This window comes from Lissotriton vulgaris, chromosome 12, assembly GCF_964263255.1.
Source record: "Lissotriton vulgaris chromosome 12, aLisVul1.2, whole genome shotgun sequence".
Lineage (NCBI taxonomy): Eukaryota > Metazoa > Chordata > Amphibia > Caudata > Salamandridae > Lissotriton > Lissotriton vulgaris.
This window is the reverse complement of record NC_141700.1, coordinates 505,195,738-505,214,937: the sequence shown is the minus strand read 5'-3', so window position 1 is coordinate 505,214,937 and position 19,200 is coordinate 505,195,738. Positions and strand designations below refer to the sequence as shown.

The 19,200-nt window shown below is 45.1% G+C and overlaps 1 protein-coding gene across 1 annotated transcript in view; it reads right to left on the bottom strand.

Annotated features, from left to right (window-relative positions):
• Positions 1–19,200, bottom strand: part of RANBP10 (RAN binding protein 10) — a 652,739-nt gene that overhangs the window by 16,510 nt on the left and 617,029 nt on the right. Inside the window, exon 13 of the mRNA XM_086945263.1 lies at positions 11,121–11,232. Coding sequence (XP_086801389.1) covers positions 11,121–11,232 — 112 coding nt within the window. The remainder of the gene's footprint in view (positions 1–11,120; positions 11,233–19,200) is intronic.

The window sequence follows — 19,200 nt, the reverse complement described above, 5'->3', positions numbered from 1 at the left end:
GTGTTTGCTAAATGGAAAAAAACACACAAGTCTTTATGACATTATCATGGTGAGCCAATCCTTAATAAAGAGTTCCATGTTTGGACCCTCCACGATTAATGGCAGCCCAATCATCCTTAAATTGTTGCATCTGAAACCATTTTGAGAATCCTCAGCCCTATACTTCAAGTATTAAATTCACTCAGTCATGTCCTTCACCTACTGTCAGGGCATAAACTTTCAGGCATCAGTCTTGCAATTTTCATTGACATCTCTCACTTTAGCTCTCAATTTGTTTTAGAATAAATGCAGAAAAATAACATCACAGATAAAGCATTAATTTTAGTCTCCATCACCACCCTATTGTCTTGGACGACTTGTAATATTTGGTTTAAGTTGTTATCATCCACAGGAGTCTGATGTAACAGTGTCCATCTTACAGCACATTTTTAGGTGCACTAAGTCACCAGCACTAAAGTTTTGGGCCTGCTGATCCTCTGTTTGCCCATATTCCCATACCAGGAATGTAGTGCCATGGACAAAGCAGACTTTGTGGTATAAATTATACAGGTGGTGTACCAGGAAGTGATTACAGGTTATCAGGGCAAAGCAATTGCAAGGCCCTAAGTTTGCTGAGATTTCTAGCACAGGCAGGCTACATTGCGCTAACCATAAATCTTAACGGAGTCCACAACAACCAAACATCAGTCTTTATATCAAAGGTTCTCAGAAGGCAGTACTTAGCAGCAAAGAAAGGCATGCCCTACAAGTATAATACAATACAATCATTCAACAGTTACTGTGCTAACTTGTCCTCTGCCCAGTGTGCTGTCCAGGCTCATAGAACCTGCCTTCAGAGGATAACGTCCAGAGCTAATTTCCAATCTCAAAGACCTGTCCTGCTGAGCCTGCCCAATCAGCGCAAAGGCGAGGTCAGAGGTCCCTACCTCACTCCCAACCGGATGTCTCTTAGATCCACCTGGCAGACTGCGGCAGGTTCCCTGGGTTAAAGGGAGTGGTCTTCACCACGAAAGGTGAGGGCCCACCAGGAGGCACATCAGCTCCACCAGAGGAAGTCATATTCTCTGCGTAGTACAGTCGATTCCCAGGCTCGAGCAATTCAAGTCACAATGCAGGGGTGTAGAAGTCTAGCATAGGCAGCACTGCTAAAGGGATCCAGCTAGCTTTGCCTATCCAAGTTGTCAGCCTGGCAAAGCAAACAGGAACCATGAAGCTCTTCAGGGCAACAGGCTTGCACCACAACTAAGGGGCCCATGCTTTATAACTCCAGGTGAATTCAAAGCATGCAACACCACTTTGAAATCCCCAAAACTTGGTCTCAAGTATTTGATCGCCGGAGGATGGCCAGGTTGGGAGTGGTTAGGCCACTTGGCATTGCTCCATATTAACGGTCTTTGCCCTCTGCTCCCACTAATTTTAATGCAACAAGCGTGAATTTCATTTTAAAAAGCAGCAGAATTTAAGAAGAAAACTGTACAACATTTCACAAGATGTTTGCAAACTTGATGACAAAATGTGCTCTTACAAAGAATCTTAACATACTACAGCTTAGAGACATTTATGAGCAAAAATCAACCAGCTAAGAGAACTAATGTACTATTAGCACTACTGTACTTACAGATTGTCAATTATCACTAGGCAATTCCATCTCTGCATTGCTTCTGGCCTTAATATGAAGAGAAGCAGTAATTATTTCCCTTTAAAGGCGGTGTAGGAACCCTATAGTTTTGCTGGCTTTATAACTATGTGCACCTTACCCCTGCAAACCAGTGATAAAGTGGCAGTGCCCTTTTAACATGGTTGAATTAGAAAACTCCTAACTGATATATTTAATTTGCCTGTAAGTCCCTAGTATAAAGTACAAAGTGTACCCTGGGTCTGGAAGTTAAATACCACTAGTGGACTGAAACCCTTATTGTGCCATCCTTTACAGTGGCAGTGTAAACATGGCTTCAGGCCTACCAGAGTGGTTTGACTATAGCAGTATAAAAACGGCATTTCAACCTGTCAAAATAAAAGCTTTTGATAGGTCAACAGCTTTTCAGGGTGGGGTTGCTTTGAGACACAAATTGTTATGGCACAATGGCTCATTTATCTGACCTCTGCACTGCAGATCCTATCTGGGGCGGGCAAGTTCCATCTAGAAACCTCATCAGAGTCATAAACATGGCATCAATTTCATTTAGTAGAATGTTTTCTGGGAAGAATAACCATAGGAGGAAGTTGGTGATAGGATACAAGACAGGTACAACATAGATATTGCCTTTTTACAATAGACGCACTTGTGCGCTAGAAAATCTTCATAATTTTCTTCAAACTGGGGCTCATGTGGTTACTTTGCTCCTAAAGCACATATGCAAGGCACATTGCAATATTCGGAAGGCTATAGATTTTAAAATACAGCAGAGAGGCTATTCTACAAGTATATATTGACTTTTCGGCTAAAATATTGAAATTTAGGGGACTCCAAAATCTGAATGCATTAATGAGTACCTTGATGATGTGGTTACAGCCTCCGTGCGCGAGGAACACCAAGCCTCAAAATTGGAGCCTCCATATGTGGATGAATTTAACTGCCCAGAGATGGTTCTGCAGGAAATAAGTCTCCAGGCTTCAATGGCCTAACTGACGAGTTTTATACAGCATATAAACATTTTCTGGCATTGCAGTGGGTACTAGAATATACAGAGGGATTGGAGATTGGACAACTATAACACACCACCAAAGAGGAGATAGTAGTTACAGCCTTAAACCTAGCAAAAAAAACATTAAATCCAATCAAATTGACCACTATCACTATTAAGTCTTGACAACAAAAAACGCCCTACATTTACTGCAGTAAGGATAACCCACCTGATGGATAGGCTAGTGTTGCGGCAACAATCTGACCTATATATCATCAGCCTTATTAGACTATTACATGCAGAACTCACTGGAAGGGTACTAGTAAGCAGCTATAAATCTGGTTCCTTTCTGATTGGTAAGGGGGCACGCCAGGACTGCTCAGGGTCACCCCTGCTTTTTGCCTTGGCACTTGTGCTGCTGGGGTGTAAGTTCAGGGAACACTACTCACATAGGGGAATTTCATGCCGCATTTGGTGGTGGAGAGAGATCAGGTCAAGTCGGAAAGCCAAGGTCTGTCTTGTGTATCAAGCTTTCTAGGCCAACCTCCTTAACCCAGAAGGTACTAGGAATACACTGGGGGCTATGAACAGTGAGCTGGGTGGCCAGATATGCCTCACTGTATTCATCAGCCTTGTCAATTCAATTCAAAACAGCTTTATTCGGTTGGGACATACAACCATAAAAGCACAAATTATAACACATGACAGTTAAAATTAATAAATAAATATGGGCATACATGTTAAAAGGACATACGATTACTAGTTTCCATTATAACTCGTACATTGCATCGGTTCTCTTAATGTAAACAATTAACACATAGCAGCTTTACATAGTTCGTGTTAAGAGTAACACCGGAGCTTCACAAAGTGCAGTTTAAAGTGCATAGATTATAGACTAATAGCAGCATAACATGGTTATAGTAATGAGGGATCGAATTACATGGGCTTTGGAAGGTACAAAATCTAAAGTGAAAGGTGCATGATCAATAAAACTTCCCTAAACATAATGGGGGGGTAAAATTGGCGTTCGAACAGCATACTCTTTCTAGCCTTAATTGCACTTAGAATGAATGTGGCGGTATAAAAACAAATATCAGGTTCTTTGAGTGCAAAAAGTAGGGTCATAGCAGCATTAAAGGTATTGGTTTCATACTTCTTTAACAAAGGTTTAAGATAGGCAATCCTAAAAGACAAAAACAGGTCACATAAAAACAAAAAGTGCAACATGCTCTGTTTTGTAATCCCATCACAGAGCCAAGGGAAAACGGGGTACTGATTCATCATAGGGAACGCAACCAGGTGATGCACAAGGCCTAGCCTCAATCTTGTAAGTACATAATGATGGGAAGATCTTGTAACGAGTGAAAGATAGGCTTGAAAACCCATTGTATCTATGTATAGATGGTAAAATTGGTAAGTGGTTTGTTCCTTTATTGTTCCCCTCCTACGTACATTCTTATGAGACAGGAAAGTGCTCTTTAACTCCTGTTTTGACATAGCTGAAGTTTCAATACGCATTCCCAAAATAGATTGATCAAAAATGTTCCTGTGAGTTTTAGTTAAATAGTTAAGCCAGGGTATCTAAGTAATTTTCCAGGCGTAGGCAATAATTTATAATGGACTTGGTAAAAATAGTCTCCCCTTTTAGCCATATCGATCTCCATAACTGAAGTCGTCTTAAGGCTATTAAATCCCTCAGATAGTTAAGATCAACCTCGCAATGGATAAGTTCGGAGGAGGCTGAAGCCGGAAGGCATAAAAGCTTTTTTAAAAAGGAGTTCTCTTCCACCTGTATATCGTGACCAGATTTGTAACCCCAAAGCCCAGCCCCATAAAGTGCAACAGATGTACATCTCGCTTTATAAATCTCAATCATATCTTTAATACAGCGGTCCCCCAGGTTGGTAGCAAATTTAAAAACAGCGTATATGCTCTTCCTCAGTTTAGCCCGAACCTGAGATGTTGCATAATTCCATTTCCCATCCGAAGAAAAGGAAATACCCAAATAACAAAAATTATCCACATTTTGTATTTTGCTACCCTCGATAAAGAAAGGGCATCATTCACAGTTACTCTGGTTGCATTATAGGGATGACAAGGATGTGTTGATTAATTTCTATAATAATATTTTTGATTCTACCAGTCATAGCATAGTTTTAGAATTGAAACTGGAATTAGATAAAATGGCTATTAGGGAAAGTATCTACCCGAATATTGTTTGGCTCAGTGATTTTAATGTTAATATTTGTCCCTTGTCGATGTATGTGGGTGTCAAAACAAAGAGGGTAATGATTATTTACACTTTCCTCATACTACCTATGGTAATACCCTGAACGCAGTACTGACAGAATTTGATTTGGATATTCTGCAATCTGCTAAGGATGGGAGTGGACAGGAGATTCCAACTTTTACAGGAAGGTCTGCACATAGTTCTATTGACCAGGTTATAGTCTCTGTTAACTTTGCAAACCTATGTTCTACCCCGTAGGTTGTTGATTTGTCAATGAGTGACCATAATTCAATCATAATGCGCATGTACATATGGAGGCGTAAGACTGTTGAAACATTTACAGTTATGAATAACATCACTCCGTCTCGCCCCAATGGTATAAGAATAAAATGGAGTGGCGCCAACTCCTGTGAAATGTAAAAAAAAAATTGTACAGGTGTCTGGCAACGAAATAGACAGTTTATTAGTTGGGACCGAACCACATAAGATACTGTCCAATTTTCTTAATATCAATGCATGCATTTTTGAACTATTGACCATGACGTCATTCAGGAAACAAATACAGGCCAGGGGTTGGTTTGACCACTCTTGTACTATCTCTCTGAACCGCCTGAAAATAGCACTTATTAATAAACCAAGGGACAGTACAGCAGTCCACTCGCTCAGAGTAGAATATAATCCTAACCTAAAACGAAGGAAGGAGCTTCAACAAGGGGCGTGGGACAACCTTGCACTCGCTGCTGAAACCTCTAACAATAAGCTTTTCTGGGATACAGTGAATGCTAAATTACTTAAAATCGAATCTGTCCCAGAACTTTCAACTTATGTGAGTTGTGAGGAATGGGTGGCCTATTTTCCAGTATTTTTAATCCCAGCAGTACATCCTGGGTAGATTTAAATATTCAACACTACTGGCCTATTACGCCGCTTGATATAACCCTGAATGAAGTACTAATAGGTATAGGAAATAGTAAAGGGGGGAAAGCACCAGGGGCTGATGGTGTACCCATTGATGTATACAAATCCATACCGGAATTGTGGGGACCCAGACTAAATAGAGTTTTTAATGCCGCTGTAACTGAGGGTTGTCAGTCTTCATGGGGAGAATCTGTTATCATTCCCATCTACAAAAAAGGTGACAAATCTGAAGCAAAAAACCTACCGCCGATCTCCTTACTCGACTCCTCAGTAAAAATTATGAGCAGGTTCTTATTGTTAAGATGGAGGAGTGGGATTTGGATAATGATATTATGGCACAGGTACAATATGGTTTTAGAAAAGGGTTAGGTACGTTGGAACAGTGTATTCATTTGGAGCTTTTAATTGGAAAATATACTGAAGTCAAACAGGGTCAGCTTTTTTTAATGTTTCGTGGATTTAAGTAGTGCATTTGATTTGGTAGATCATGGAGTTTTATGGCCTGTTTTACTTAACCTCGGGGCCCCAAAACCTATTATGTATTTCCTGGCCAGGTTATACAAAAATTTATCAACCAAAGTTCGCTATGGCCAGAAGGGTGAATGTACCCCTAATTTTAATGTAAAACGCGGTATCCGTCAAGGCTTTGTTCTAGCCCCCCTACTTTGACTTTGTTTATTAATGAGGTTGATGCTACACTTAAGATGATACAGGCGGACTCTCCAATAGTGGAGGGCAAGGAAGTGCCGGTCCTGCTTTACGCGGACGATGCAGTGCTTTTAACAAGAACACCAGTAGGCCTCCAGAGGTTAATAGATGGGTTTGCAGCTTTTATTAATAAGAGGAAGTTGCTGATAAACAAAACAAAAACCTTCACAATGGTATGCGGCCCGAAAAATAAAAATTAAATGTTATCGGCCTTGTCATTTTTGCATAACCTTCTCCTGCAATGCAGGCAAAGTGGTCAAGGAGATGTTGATATGCAGGCAACTGACACCAATAGGCTATGTAAACTGGAAAAGGAATTCTAGTCAGTCTCTGGAACACTATAAAGAAATACAGCACACCACTGTGCTGGCTGTTTTGCAAACTCCAGGGTGCGTAAACCTGCCTTGCCTGCATGCTCTACATTCGCAATGGAACCTCCTGGTTTTGAACCACAATAAAAAAAAAAAACGAACTGAGAACTAATTGTTGGATATCTACATAGAATGCTATGTTGACAAATACCTGGATGAAATGGGTTCATCAAACCAGCGTGAGTTGTGAAACCGACTGTGGCATTCAAACTGAAGATAAGACAGGATGGGCCTGCTCTCCCAACACCTTCCTGAGTCTATATAAGTAGTGGTCCTCACATGGCATGTCGCGTTGCAGTTAACCAAATGAGAAAATAACTCAAAACAGTTTATTTCACTTTGGAAAGAGCAAGGACTCCTAAATGTGTCGTGATTTGAGGGTCAGAATAGGCATCACCTATCTGTGGGACGTATGGCAGAGATCTATGAAATTTTTTCAGCAACTGCAATCCCAATTTGCACTCTTCACCGCTCATTCACATTTCACAAGTACATACAGTTGAGGCATGTACGCTCCTAGCATCCAGAGAAAATTGTACATCTCCAGAATATAACCAGCTTGAAGCTAAACTCCTTATGGGTGGGTTGGAAAAAGGGGGCGGGGGCATTTAGGAATTCCACATGGCATGCAGCTATGGACTGGTGTACTAAGGTGAAAGCACTTATCTACCTAGTCAGATCCTGCCCAAGTAAACACCATAAAAATTGGGTCTCTGGTGGTGACATTTTGGGCTAATTAACAGGCACTGCAGTGGCTGACGGGATAGTAGGTATTATTGTTCTCCCTAATCTGGGGTAACCTATGGTGTTGTTTTATCAGGACATTTCTGTTCTTTGGTGTAACTGCTTTCTATAAATACATTTGGGAAAAAAAGACATAGTGCTACTGCTGCATGTGAACTAAAATGATTGTTATGAATTACCAGTACAAACTGCTTCATTTAAATATGTAGATCGCATTTACTATACCCCAGTGTAGCTCTACAAAAGAAACTTCACATTAAGCTCCACAACTCTTATATGAGCACTGATTGGTGGAAGTCATAGCTAAACTACTGTAAACATCACTGACTGCACTGTTAGGATACGTAGCAGATCATTCCAGATGGATAATGACACTTTTACTATTACTTGATAAGTGCCAGCTGGCCATGGCCGTTGTGGGTGTTTGAGTATGGGGTCTGAATAGTACATGCATGGATTGTATTGATATTTAGCTCACTTTTGTGCTGCACATGTCCTCATGGTCTTTGTGTCTCTATTATACAAATTAGTGAGAACTTAAAAATCCAGCTTAGGTGGAAATACTCTTCCACCTAGTGAGCTGGACACAGGCTGATTTCAATAGGAGGGACATGAAGCACAGCCAAAATGCTTTCTTTATTGTGGCAAATAATGTAGCCGAGGTAAGATTATACTGATGCCAATCGAGCGAACTATGCAGCCTGTCATGTCCAGACTAGCTATGAATACGTACTTAGCTGCATCCGGACCCTCAAGGATTGTTTGACCGAATACATTCATGAATTCCTTGGAAATGGTGGGTAAAATCTCAGTGGCGAGATCTGCGAAGACCTGCTGGCTATGCCAGCCCTCTTTCTGATCCTTCGGACTCGGACCTTCGTGCTCCCCGCCATTATCTCTATATGACGTGCCTCTTCTACTAACTTTTTCTTCCACCATTTTAGTGATCTCTCACTGTCCTTTTGACCTTCCTACTGTCTCTCTTATTGCCTCTGACCAGTATAGGCCTAGAGTATATCCATTTGTATCTCCTCCTCGTGTGATTCTATCTCTTGTACATTTGCAATTTTTTCTTTTCTATTTGCACCTTTTTGTAACGCGTGTAATCCTAAGTCAGCTGAAATTCCAGGAGCCTAGTCCCGACAGCTCGACGACTTTCGGAGGGCTGGATGAGGTCCCCCGCTACACGGCGGAGGAGGGCACTGGACATCGAATGCTGTCTTATGTAAAGCGCTCTGATAACCTAATCGGTTCAAGATCCTGAAATGTGCAATGTAACTGATTCTATGTAAACTGCTGTGACAACATGTAACGGAACTGGTGCTATGTAAAGCGCTCTGATAACCTTATCGGTTCAAGTTCGCGCTATAGAAAACTCTAAAATAAAATAAAATAAAATAAATACAGAGGTAGAGTGTGGTTCAAAGTCCAAGAAACCAGCAGAGACCTGAATCTTTGGTAAAAAAATTACCACGGGTTGCTCTGTAGGTGAGGATACAGTCGTAATGAGCGTTAGTGAAATTATTGACTACAAAGATATAGTGGATATGAATGGACCTATAGACAACAGTTTAGCAAAATTTGCCATCATTGCCTGTTCCATGAACTTAACGTTGACATCCATATCTATGGTGATGTCATAATAGGAGTTGTTAACAGGATGGTCATATCAACAATGAAAGGATCCTTGGCAGATGTATTGTCAGTAAGGTTGCTCTTGAAAGAGTGGACACTTGAATTGCTGTCAAACAAGCTGTCAACAAGGCCTTGGTTGACAGAGGTGCCTACAATGATTTCTTAAGAGACAAGGGTGTCTTCATTGACTGAGTAGGCTGCATCTTACTTGCTGATGGAGCAGAAGCAGGAAAAGTTATCAACAAAGAACTGTGTGACTCATTCAGAGTGGCCAAAACGGACCAATCATTAGTTTCACAGATCTTAGTTTTGAACAAAGTTTTGTCACCTGTGCCACAGGCTGGTCCTTAGTATGAGAACCAGAGGGCATGTTGGAGGTTTGCTTGACAACAATCTTTGGAGATGACAGAATCCTCATAGGAGAAGCAGACTCCAGAGCCAAGAATTAACCTTTTCCATCCTGAAAAGTCCTTGAGCTGAAAGACTTACAAATTGAATATTCTCTAGCAGAATGCCCATACCTGTGGAGATAAAGTACACATTTTGTATGTAGCTCATCAACATATACTTTCCTGGCTTCCCCGGGTGCCAACCGAGTTTAAATAAGCTTGTAATTCCTTGAAGGAGCATCGGCCATAACTGTAGAAGTATCTCTGGGTCTGTCGCCCAACCATGAAAAGAAGTTTGAGACTTACCTTCCGCATTAGGGGTTGAGAAGAAAAGTTATCACGTGACAAAAAAATGAATTTTTAGAGGAATACAACTTCCAGAGAGGAATCCAATCCATTCACCAGATGTGCGATAGAAAGAAATTGTAGCTATGTTTTTCTATCTGATTGGCTAGTTTGTAGTTTTTTCACTGTTGTTCCAGTGTATATGTACACTGCTGCGTAAACATTCTCTTGATTTTCAGCATGACATCAGGGAATAATTTAAGCATGACAAAGTATTAAAGATCCAATGCTGGAGAATCATGGTTCTTGAACTGCCAAAGCAATATTTAAAGGGTCTGAACTCCAGAACCACCAGCAACAAGGTGCTGGGATCCAAATACAAAAAACACAGGAAAACAAAGGTCAATAGAAACATCCTATTAGAAAGGCATGAACGGAAGCTCTATATCTCTTTTCAAGCATCCCCACGGGATTTTGAGTTGATAAGGACATATCAAGCTGCAAAAAGCCTAACAATTGTAAGACGTTTATTCCTAGGTCTGACCCTGGTAATCAAATCCACTATTGATCTCCAATACACAGACCAAGACTAGAGTGTTGCTATACAGGAAGATAAGTTTGTAAGAAAAACATGGAGAAAAATAAAAAGGTGGCTGCAAAGACCCACTCCTGGGGTTATAACCATAGCTAGATGGAAGACCCGGCTTAGATGAAGCCTCATCTTTAATGGTCTCCTGGCTTTCTCTCTGTTAACTACAGCAAAGACTTTGCTACGTGAAGGTACAATCAAAACCTTCCTTGGCCTTTATCAGACAGTAAAAGGGTACACATTATGTAAGACTGTACCTGTGATAAGAGAAACTACTTTCAATTATGTTATCTGTTATCAGCTCAACTTTGTTTGTAGAACTTTCAAGCATTATAGTATATTTTAATTATAAATGAAAAAGTTGGTGACTAAGTTTTAATTGCAATTCTTGCTCTTAAATACAATCTTAACACTTGGAACTGCTAGAGGTAGCTCAGTGAAACATTACGCTACTGGTGTTATGAGTGTCAGCGGGCTTGGGTGATTGTGTGAGTTGAAAACTATCTTGGAGATTCACTCAATGTAACAATGTTCGACAGCTCAGAAAAGATAACAATTCAGAAGGAGTCTTCAATCAACACCAATCACAACAAACAAAACAATCCATTTTCCACCTCACGACATTACCTAATATAGCACTATTAAGAGCAGCACACACAGGCTCTCTTTGGATTGGGTCCAACTGCTGACCGACCGGGCAGTTCCAAGGATCTGAATATGCCAGTAGGCTGAAAGCATCCTAAAAAAAAGACAAAAGGAAACAGAGAAAAAAAAGGAATGACCATTAGTTCACACACAGAACCAATCAAACACAGAAGAACCAATACCAGAACGGTGGATTATGCAGAACTGGTTTAGTGTAAAAGTACCTTTCTGAGGATTGGCCTGGGGAGAACTAGTCTGCTCACATGTGAAAGACATTACTGTTGACTTGCTAAGAGGGACCCTTACCATATCCCATATGTCCATATTTACTCAATCGAGGAAGTACATTATCAACCCTCACATGAACACTATAGGAAGGTCCATTTGTGTCAGTGAGAGGGGAAGGCATGTAAGCACAGTCAACTTGCCTGTTCCTTGCTTGAATTTACTAAGATTGGTGGTGTCATCAAAACAATTTTGGTCTCTTCACCCATGCAAGGCCTAGAATAAGTATATAATACTTTAAGAAAACCAGAAGATGTGTAGGTTGGTGAGGAGGAATTCAGCTACCTCATTAAGTAAAGAACACTGGTAGTGAAACCTATCCTGTGGTAAATAAATACAGTCACAAAAGAAAACAAGTTACTTACCTGTAACTTTAGTTCCCCAGTATTGGTAACTTTCATAGATTCCCATGCTTTGTATCAGAGTAGCAAGCAGTTGGCAAGATAATCACGTTTTGCATCATAAATTATAGCAATAGGCAACATGACATAAGATACAAAATGTGAAAGACGGAAGGTGGGGAAGAAAGGAAAGCTCACCATCAGTGGAAGAGGTTCCTCAGGACAGCCTGTCCTACTGCCGCATCATCTTGTTGCAAGGATTCCAAGCAGTAATGCTTGGTAAAGGTGTGAACGCTGCTCCAGGTAGCAGCTCTGCAAATGTCTTTAATCTGCACCCCCGCAAAGAGGGCTGTTGAAGAAGCCACGGATCTTGTGGAATGTACTCGGATCTTTCCAGTTAGAGGTTTTCCTGCAGCCTTGTGACAATGTAGAATGGCACTTGTGATCCATCTCGAAACACCCTGTTTGGATAGCGGAAGGCCCTTACCAGGACCTCCGAAGGCGACAAATAGTTGTGAAGATTTTCGAAAACCTTTAGTACGTTCTAAATAGAATTTCAAGCATCGTTGCACATCCAAAGAACGCAATGCTCTTTCTGCTGGCGTAGAAGGTTGAGGGAAGAACGCCTTCAGAATGACCGTTTCATTCAAGTGGAAATCCGAGGGAACCATAGGCATGAACCTAGGATTAGTTCTCATGATCACAGTGTTTCTTTTGAATTGAAGGAAAGGTTCTTGGATGGTTAAAGCATGTAATTCTCCAACACGCCTAGCCGACGTGAGAGCAAGGAGGAGAGCCAATTCCCACGAAAGATATTTCATGTCAGAACGATAGATCGGTTCAAATGGACCCTTCATGAGTTGAGAAAGGACTAGATTTAAATGCCATGTAGGAGGGGGCGGTCTCACCGGTGGATAGACCCTGAACAAGCCCTAAAGAAATTGTTTGATAATCCTGGAAGACCACAAGGAAGGACCGGATCCTGTCCTTCTGAACCTTGACAAAGCAGCCAAATGGACCTTAATTGATGAATGGGCTAGTCCTGACTTAGCCAAGGACAGCAGATAAGGTAGGATCTGATGAGGCTTGGAATTGAAAGGATCAATGCTTTCTTTCTTACACCAGCAACAAAATCTTTTCCACTTAAGGCGGTAAGTCCTGTTCGTTGAAGGAGCCCTTGCCTGGGACAGAACCTCCTTAATCTCTCTTGATAAGGGCAAGTTCATAAACTCTTGCTGCTCAGGAGCCATGCAGTCAGGTGTAACAACTGTGGATCTGGGTGCCAAATTTGTCCATCGGACATCGTGAGAAGATCCGGCAGAATCCTCAAAGGAAAGGGATGAGCTATCGACAACAGATGGAGCTCCGTGTACCAGAACTGCCTTGGCCAAGCCGGGGCTATCAGGATCATCCTGCACGGCTCCACCTTGATTTTCCTGATTAGTCGTGGTATCAGAGGAATGGGAGGAAAAGCGTAGACAAATGTCCTCGACCATGCTATCGAAAGCGCACTTTCCAGTGAACCTTGATGGTGAAGCCTGCTTGCGTAAGACCGGCATTTTTTGTTGGTCGGAGTGGCAAAGAGATCGATCTCCGGTCTGCCCCACTGGCTGAAGATCTCTTCCAAAACTGTCTGATTCAATTCCCACTCGTGGCTGCTCAGCCTGTCGGCGTTCTCGTTTAGGATCCCTGGTAAGTGTTCTGCCTTCAGTGATATCCTCTGAAGGATCGCCCATTCCCAGATCTGTTGAGCTTCTTGCGACAAAGGACGAAATCTGGTTCCTCCTTCCTTGTTCACATAGTGCATGGCCGTGGTGTTGTCCGTCCTGAAAAGCACTTGCGAACCTTCTAGGCGAAGAAGAAAAGCTTGCAGAGCCAGTCTTATCGCCCTTAGTTCTAACATGTTGATGTGGAGATTTTCTCCTGGGGCGACCAATGCCCGCTGACATGTAGGTCTTGCATCACTGCTCCCCAACCCTCCAACAACGCATCCGTTGTCACTACATGTGGGGACGGGTCGCTTACGAAGGATAGACCTTGGGACAAGTTGTTTTGATCTGTCCACCATAAAGTCGCGTCTTTCATCCTCGGAGTGACCGTCACTATGTCCCCGAATGAACCGTGGAGCTGTTGCCACTGGTTGTCCAGTTCTTCCTGCAGAGGACGCATTCTGAGTCTGCAATGGGGAATCAGTGGAATGCACAATGAAATCACCCCCAGTTGGGTTTTGTATTGGCGTACAGAAAGACACCTTCTTGCCCGTAAGTCCCGAGCCAAGGTCTGTAATTTTTCTCTCCTTTCCAGAGTAGGGAAGGCTCTTGAGAGGTTTGAATCCAAGAGGGCCCCCAGGAAGCGAGCCTTTTTTGACGGGATCAGAGAGGACTTCTCGTTGTTTAGAGTGAGGCCTAGATTCTGGAACAGATTCGTACAAGCTTGAACAGTCTCTAGCGCTGCCTCCCTGGACGGAGCTTTCAGCAACCAGTCGTCCAGGCAGGGGAAGACTTGGAAACGGTTCCTTCGCAGGAAAGCTGCTACTGGCGCCAGCACCTTTGTAAATATTCTCGGGGCTGAGCGGAGTCCAAAGGGTGAAACCCTGAATTGAAAATGGCTCTTGGCTACTGTGAATCGCAGAAACCTTCTGTGTGCTGGGTGGATCGGAACATGGAAATACGCATCCTCGAGATCGAGCGTGGCCATGAAATCTCCAGGATTGATGAGCTTCAAGATGCCCTGGAGAGAGACCATCCGGAAAGATAGGGAGATGAGATAGGTGTTTAGCTCCCTGAGGTCTAAAATGGGGCGCCATTTTTCTTGCGTTTTCCTCACCAGGAAGAACCTGGAATAAAATCCCTGTCCCCTTTGGTTTGAGGGAACCGGCTCTATCGCTCCTTTCCCGAGCATCTGTTGGACTTCGAGCCGCAGGAGACGCTGGTGTTTCGACGGAATGGCTGCCGGGGGCTTGGGTGGAGGGACTTGCGTGAATTTCAAAGTATGCCCTTTCCGAATGATGTTGAGCACCCAACGGTCCGATGTTATTTTGGACCAGTTTCGAAGGTATTTGGTGACCTTGCCTCCAACTGATGATTTCTTGAAGTAGGGTCCAGTAGGAAGAGCCAGGAGGCCGCTATTGGCACTTGGACGAGTCTCGTCCTCGTCCAGCCTGTTTAACCTTGTTGTAAGGCCTGGAGTAGTTTGTCGACTGGCCCTGGCGCTGTTGATAGGGCTGCCGGTATTGTTGGGAACCTGAGCCCGTGGAGGAGTAGCGCTGTTGTGTGAAGGACCCTCTATAGGTTCCACCTCTGCCTCTGCCTCTGGCTCTGGCTCCTTTAAAGGGAGACTTGCGGTATTGAAGGGTCCCTAAGAACCTGGCAGTCTCCCTATCCTTCTTTATTTCTTGAAGGGTATCATCGATGACTTTCCCAAACAATGCCTCACCATCAAAAGGAAGATCAAGGACCTTGTTCTGGATCTCAGGCCGGAACCAAGTCGCTTTGAGCCATCCTTGGCGGCGGAGGACTGCCGCCCCAGCAAGGGATCGAAACGATGTGGTTGCAATATCCATTGCACAATCAATGATTTCCATTGAAGTCGCTTCTCCCTCCTGCAGGATCTTCTTTGCTTCAGATGTAGACTTCAGAGGCAGCTGGTCAATGTACGGGGCGATATCGCACCAAAGCTGGCGGTCATATCTCCCCAAGATCCCGAGGGCATTAGCGGCCCGTACTAGTAAACTCGCCATGGAAGAGAACCTCTTCCTCGCATTGTTCAATCTCCGCCCGTCTTTGTCCGGTGGAGCTGTTGAGGGAGCAGAGGGGTTACGGGATTTCCTCTGCGCAAGCCTGCGAGATAACGGAATCTGGTCTTGGATGACCCGTCAAGGCAGCGGGACCCCCATCAGGTGCCTTGTATTTCTTGTCCAGACGCGGTGGCACCGGGACCACCGTCGCCGGGTTCTTCATGGCCTTAAGGCCCTCCTTCGACAAATGATCCACAATAGGGATGGACCGTGTCGATTTCCTAAAAGGCTCTTTGAAATTGTATAGAAAACAATCAGTAGAAACCTTAGGCATGGCCAATTTGAATCTGCCCGCCGCTCTCTCCATCAACTGATGAAAACCCCCGATGTCCGCTGGCGGGGAATCCGCCGGATCTGGGACTGGTGAAGCAGGATCCGCAATGATATATTCGTCATATTCAGTATTCGGAACAGAGTCATGATCCGACTGCTGGTCCCCATCCGAGGAGTCATCATGGACCTCTTGCAGCCCGGAGGAATCTTGATGGAAGGATGTCTGAGGCTGAGGTGAAATTTGAGCCAGTAAAGATGGCGTCACTGGTGAGGGCGAAAATACTGCTGGTGTAGCTGATGCTGCCGGGACATGAAGTGGCCTAGTCGCCCTAGATTTATAGTCTTGCAGCATGTTATGCAAATCTTGGAGAAAGGAAGATGGCACCGTCACCATATCTTGGCCTGAATGATGTTGCCACTCTCCTCTTGGACGTATTCACCCTCAGAGTCCGTCTAATGGCACTTGACCAGAAGTTGGGAGGGACTATTGGCATAACTGTAAGCGTCCTGGTCCTCATCTTCCGACTCCCCTTCTTGAAAAAGCATAGTTGGTGGAAGGGGGGATACACTCCTCGGAGAAGTCATCTCCGGCGTGATTCAAGTCACCGAAATGGTAATCTTTTTCTCAGAGGATAATATCGTCGACGGTTCCGTCGTCGACGGCTGTACATGCATCGACGAGTTCGGGGTCGTCGAAGTCGTCGACGAGGAAACTGTGGGCACACCAGCCGTCATCATCGTCAGAGTCATCGTCGTCGATGCCCTCGTCGACGAGACTGTCGTCAACATCATCTTCGACACCACCGATGTCATCACCATCGTCGTCGGTGACACTGTAACCTTCGTCGTCGACGCCTTAGTCGGCAGAGCCATCGTCGTCGGCAAAATCTTCGTCGTCGACGTCATCTTAGTCGTCGGCGCCTTCTCCGTCGACGCTGACATACCTGCCGTCGACGGTACCTTCGTCGACAAAACTCCAGTCGACGCCACAGTCGACAATATCAACTTCGAATCAGATTTTTTCGTGGACGGAACCTCCGCCGTCGACGTCTTCGAGGACTTAGAGCTCCTCTCAGAAGATTGAGAAGAAGGTTTTTTGAAGGCTGAGACAGTCTTCTCACCTTTTGAAGGCGTAACAGGTCCTACTTTCTCCTTTTCACTTCTGTGAGGATATTTGCTGGGACCCTGGCTCTCAGACTCACTGGGGGTCTTTTTAGAGGCCTTAGAAGGTCTTTCCACAGAAGGGGAAGGAGAACGCCTACCCCTCTTCACTGACCTTTTTTTTTTTTTTTTTTTTTTTGAAAACCTTTATTGCACAATTGAACCATACAATTACGGGCCTACAACCATCCGGCCGGCCTCGGTAGCATCTAAAGTGCAATAGCAAACGGTAAAGGCGTCCCGGCAACATAGGAGCACATCCAGGATAATATCAAGTTACACTGAAAACATATGCGCCACCAGGAAGCAGGAGAATTGAGGTTTAATTTTAAAGTTTTTAGTATGTCCATAAGAGGGGCTAGAAAGGATCTGAGGCAAGATAGACCATCCAGGACATAAGTGGGTGAGTATCAGCATCATTATTACGCAAACAATTTCCTGTCAGCAATAGACCGCAGAAGACCCGACAGGAGAAAAGGTAAGCTAGCATTGCTACGGTCGGCAGGTACCACCCACACCATATCGATCCACCCAAAAACCCCAGGAAAAGGTGGGAGAGAAAGAGTAAAAGTAGGAGAATAAAAAGGCCCATAGTAACAAAAGGAAACATAAATACACCCGCCCCACCCTACACACATGCAGAGGCTACGGCCTACCCCCCCCTCGCAGAGTGCCTGTCGCCCCAAAAGAGTACCCGAAATGCAGAAGAGAAGAAAAGAGAGAAAGGATTTCACAGAAGACCGGGGGAGGGCCCAGGCAAAGGAAACAGGCAGTCAATAAACCACCCTCGGCCATCCCTCCTCAGCTCCCGACCCGACACCGTAATAGCATATACCATCACTACAGTTTCACTTTTCCGTCAACCATGTAGCATCCGACCATGTTCAAAGCACTAATAGTGTCAGCCTTGTCCCCGTCGATCCAGCCCAGCAACGAAGTCCAGGCGGGCAGCGGCCATCTTGGACACGAGGCGTAGATGCAAAGACCACCACCAGTGCAAAAGTCCCTCGCAGAAATCTGCCCCACGTAGTGCAGAACAATCAGTAGCTACCCAGCAAAGGTGGAAACCCAGCAGCAGTACCTGAAGGCCGATTGGCCAGGGCCGTTGCAGCAATCTCATGGCAGAGCAGGGGGGCCCTCCGGGGGATCCCAAGGTGGACACGGAGCAAATCGACCAGCAAGCGCTATCCAGCCGGTGGGCAGGGTCCAGCGTCGCACTCCCAAACATCTCTAGAGTAGAGGGCCCAGCAGCCGAGTCATCCGGGGTGCACCATGTCTCGACACACGGCGGGTTACACGGGTCCCATCCGCCGGTCACCGGGTACAGCAGGTCCGGCGGGGAACAGTCAGCAGCGCAGTCGCCTGGGAGCCCCCCGGGCATAACTCCATTCAGTCGGTCTCCCAGATCACGGGCACAAGCCCGCATAGATGACCGCAGATCGTGCAGGGCAAGGAAGACATCTGCAAGGGCAATGGGCTCCACAGCAGCAGAGTCCCGCACCCAGAGGGTGTCGCCATCTTGTCGTCCACTGTAGTGGTTGCCTGAGCCCATCTCCAAGGCGAAGCCGATAATGCAAGCAATGGGCGCAATCACCACTACTCCACGAAGAAGGTTAAACACCCGCCGTCCGGGTCCTGCCGTAAGAAACTGGCCTCATGGGGAGCGTCTCATGGAACCCCCGGGGGCTACCAGCAAAGATGCAGAGCGCCTGGTAAAATGGCGCCCACCGCGGCACCAAAGAATAGTAAAATCCCCCAGCGCCGAGCCTGGGACGGGTGAGGGATACAATGTAGCTCCTGATGTAGTATGGAAGCAAACTTGGAAGGGCGGGCCGGGCGGCACACTGTAGCATTCGTTGCAACAGTATCACAGTAGCCTCCGGCCCCTCCCGCTGCAGGCGTCCGCGGCTGCCGAGTCAAGAGGCAGCCGCTCCGGAGAACAAAGACCCGTTCCCTCAAGCGCCGCGGTGGGGCAGGACAAAGGCAGATCTCCGGTTCCACCGCGAGTTGGCCGACGGGGAACACACCATTCGGGTCGGAAGCCCAGCGCGGCTCAGAAGCGCCGGTGTTCAGTCAGGATAGTGATCAGGATCCGCTGCGCTTCGAGCAGAAGGCGGGCGGGTCAGCGGAGCTGAGGAGTCAGGCGGCCATCGCGGTCGCTGGCTTGGCTCCTCCCCCCTTCACTGACCTTCTTGATGAAGACATC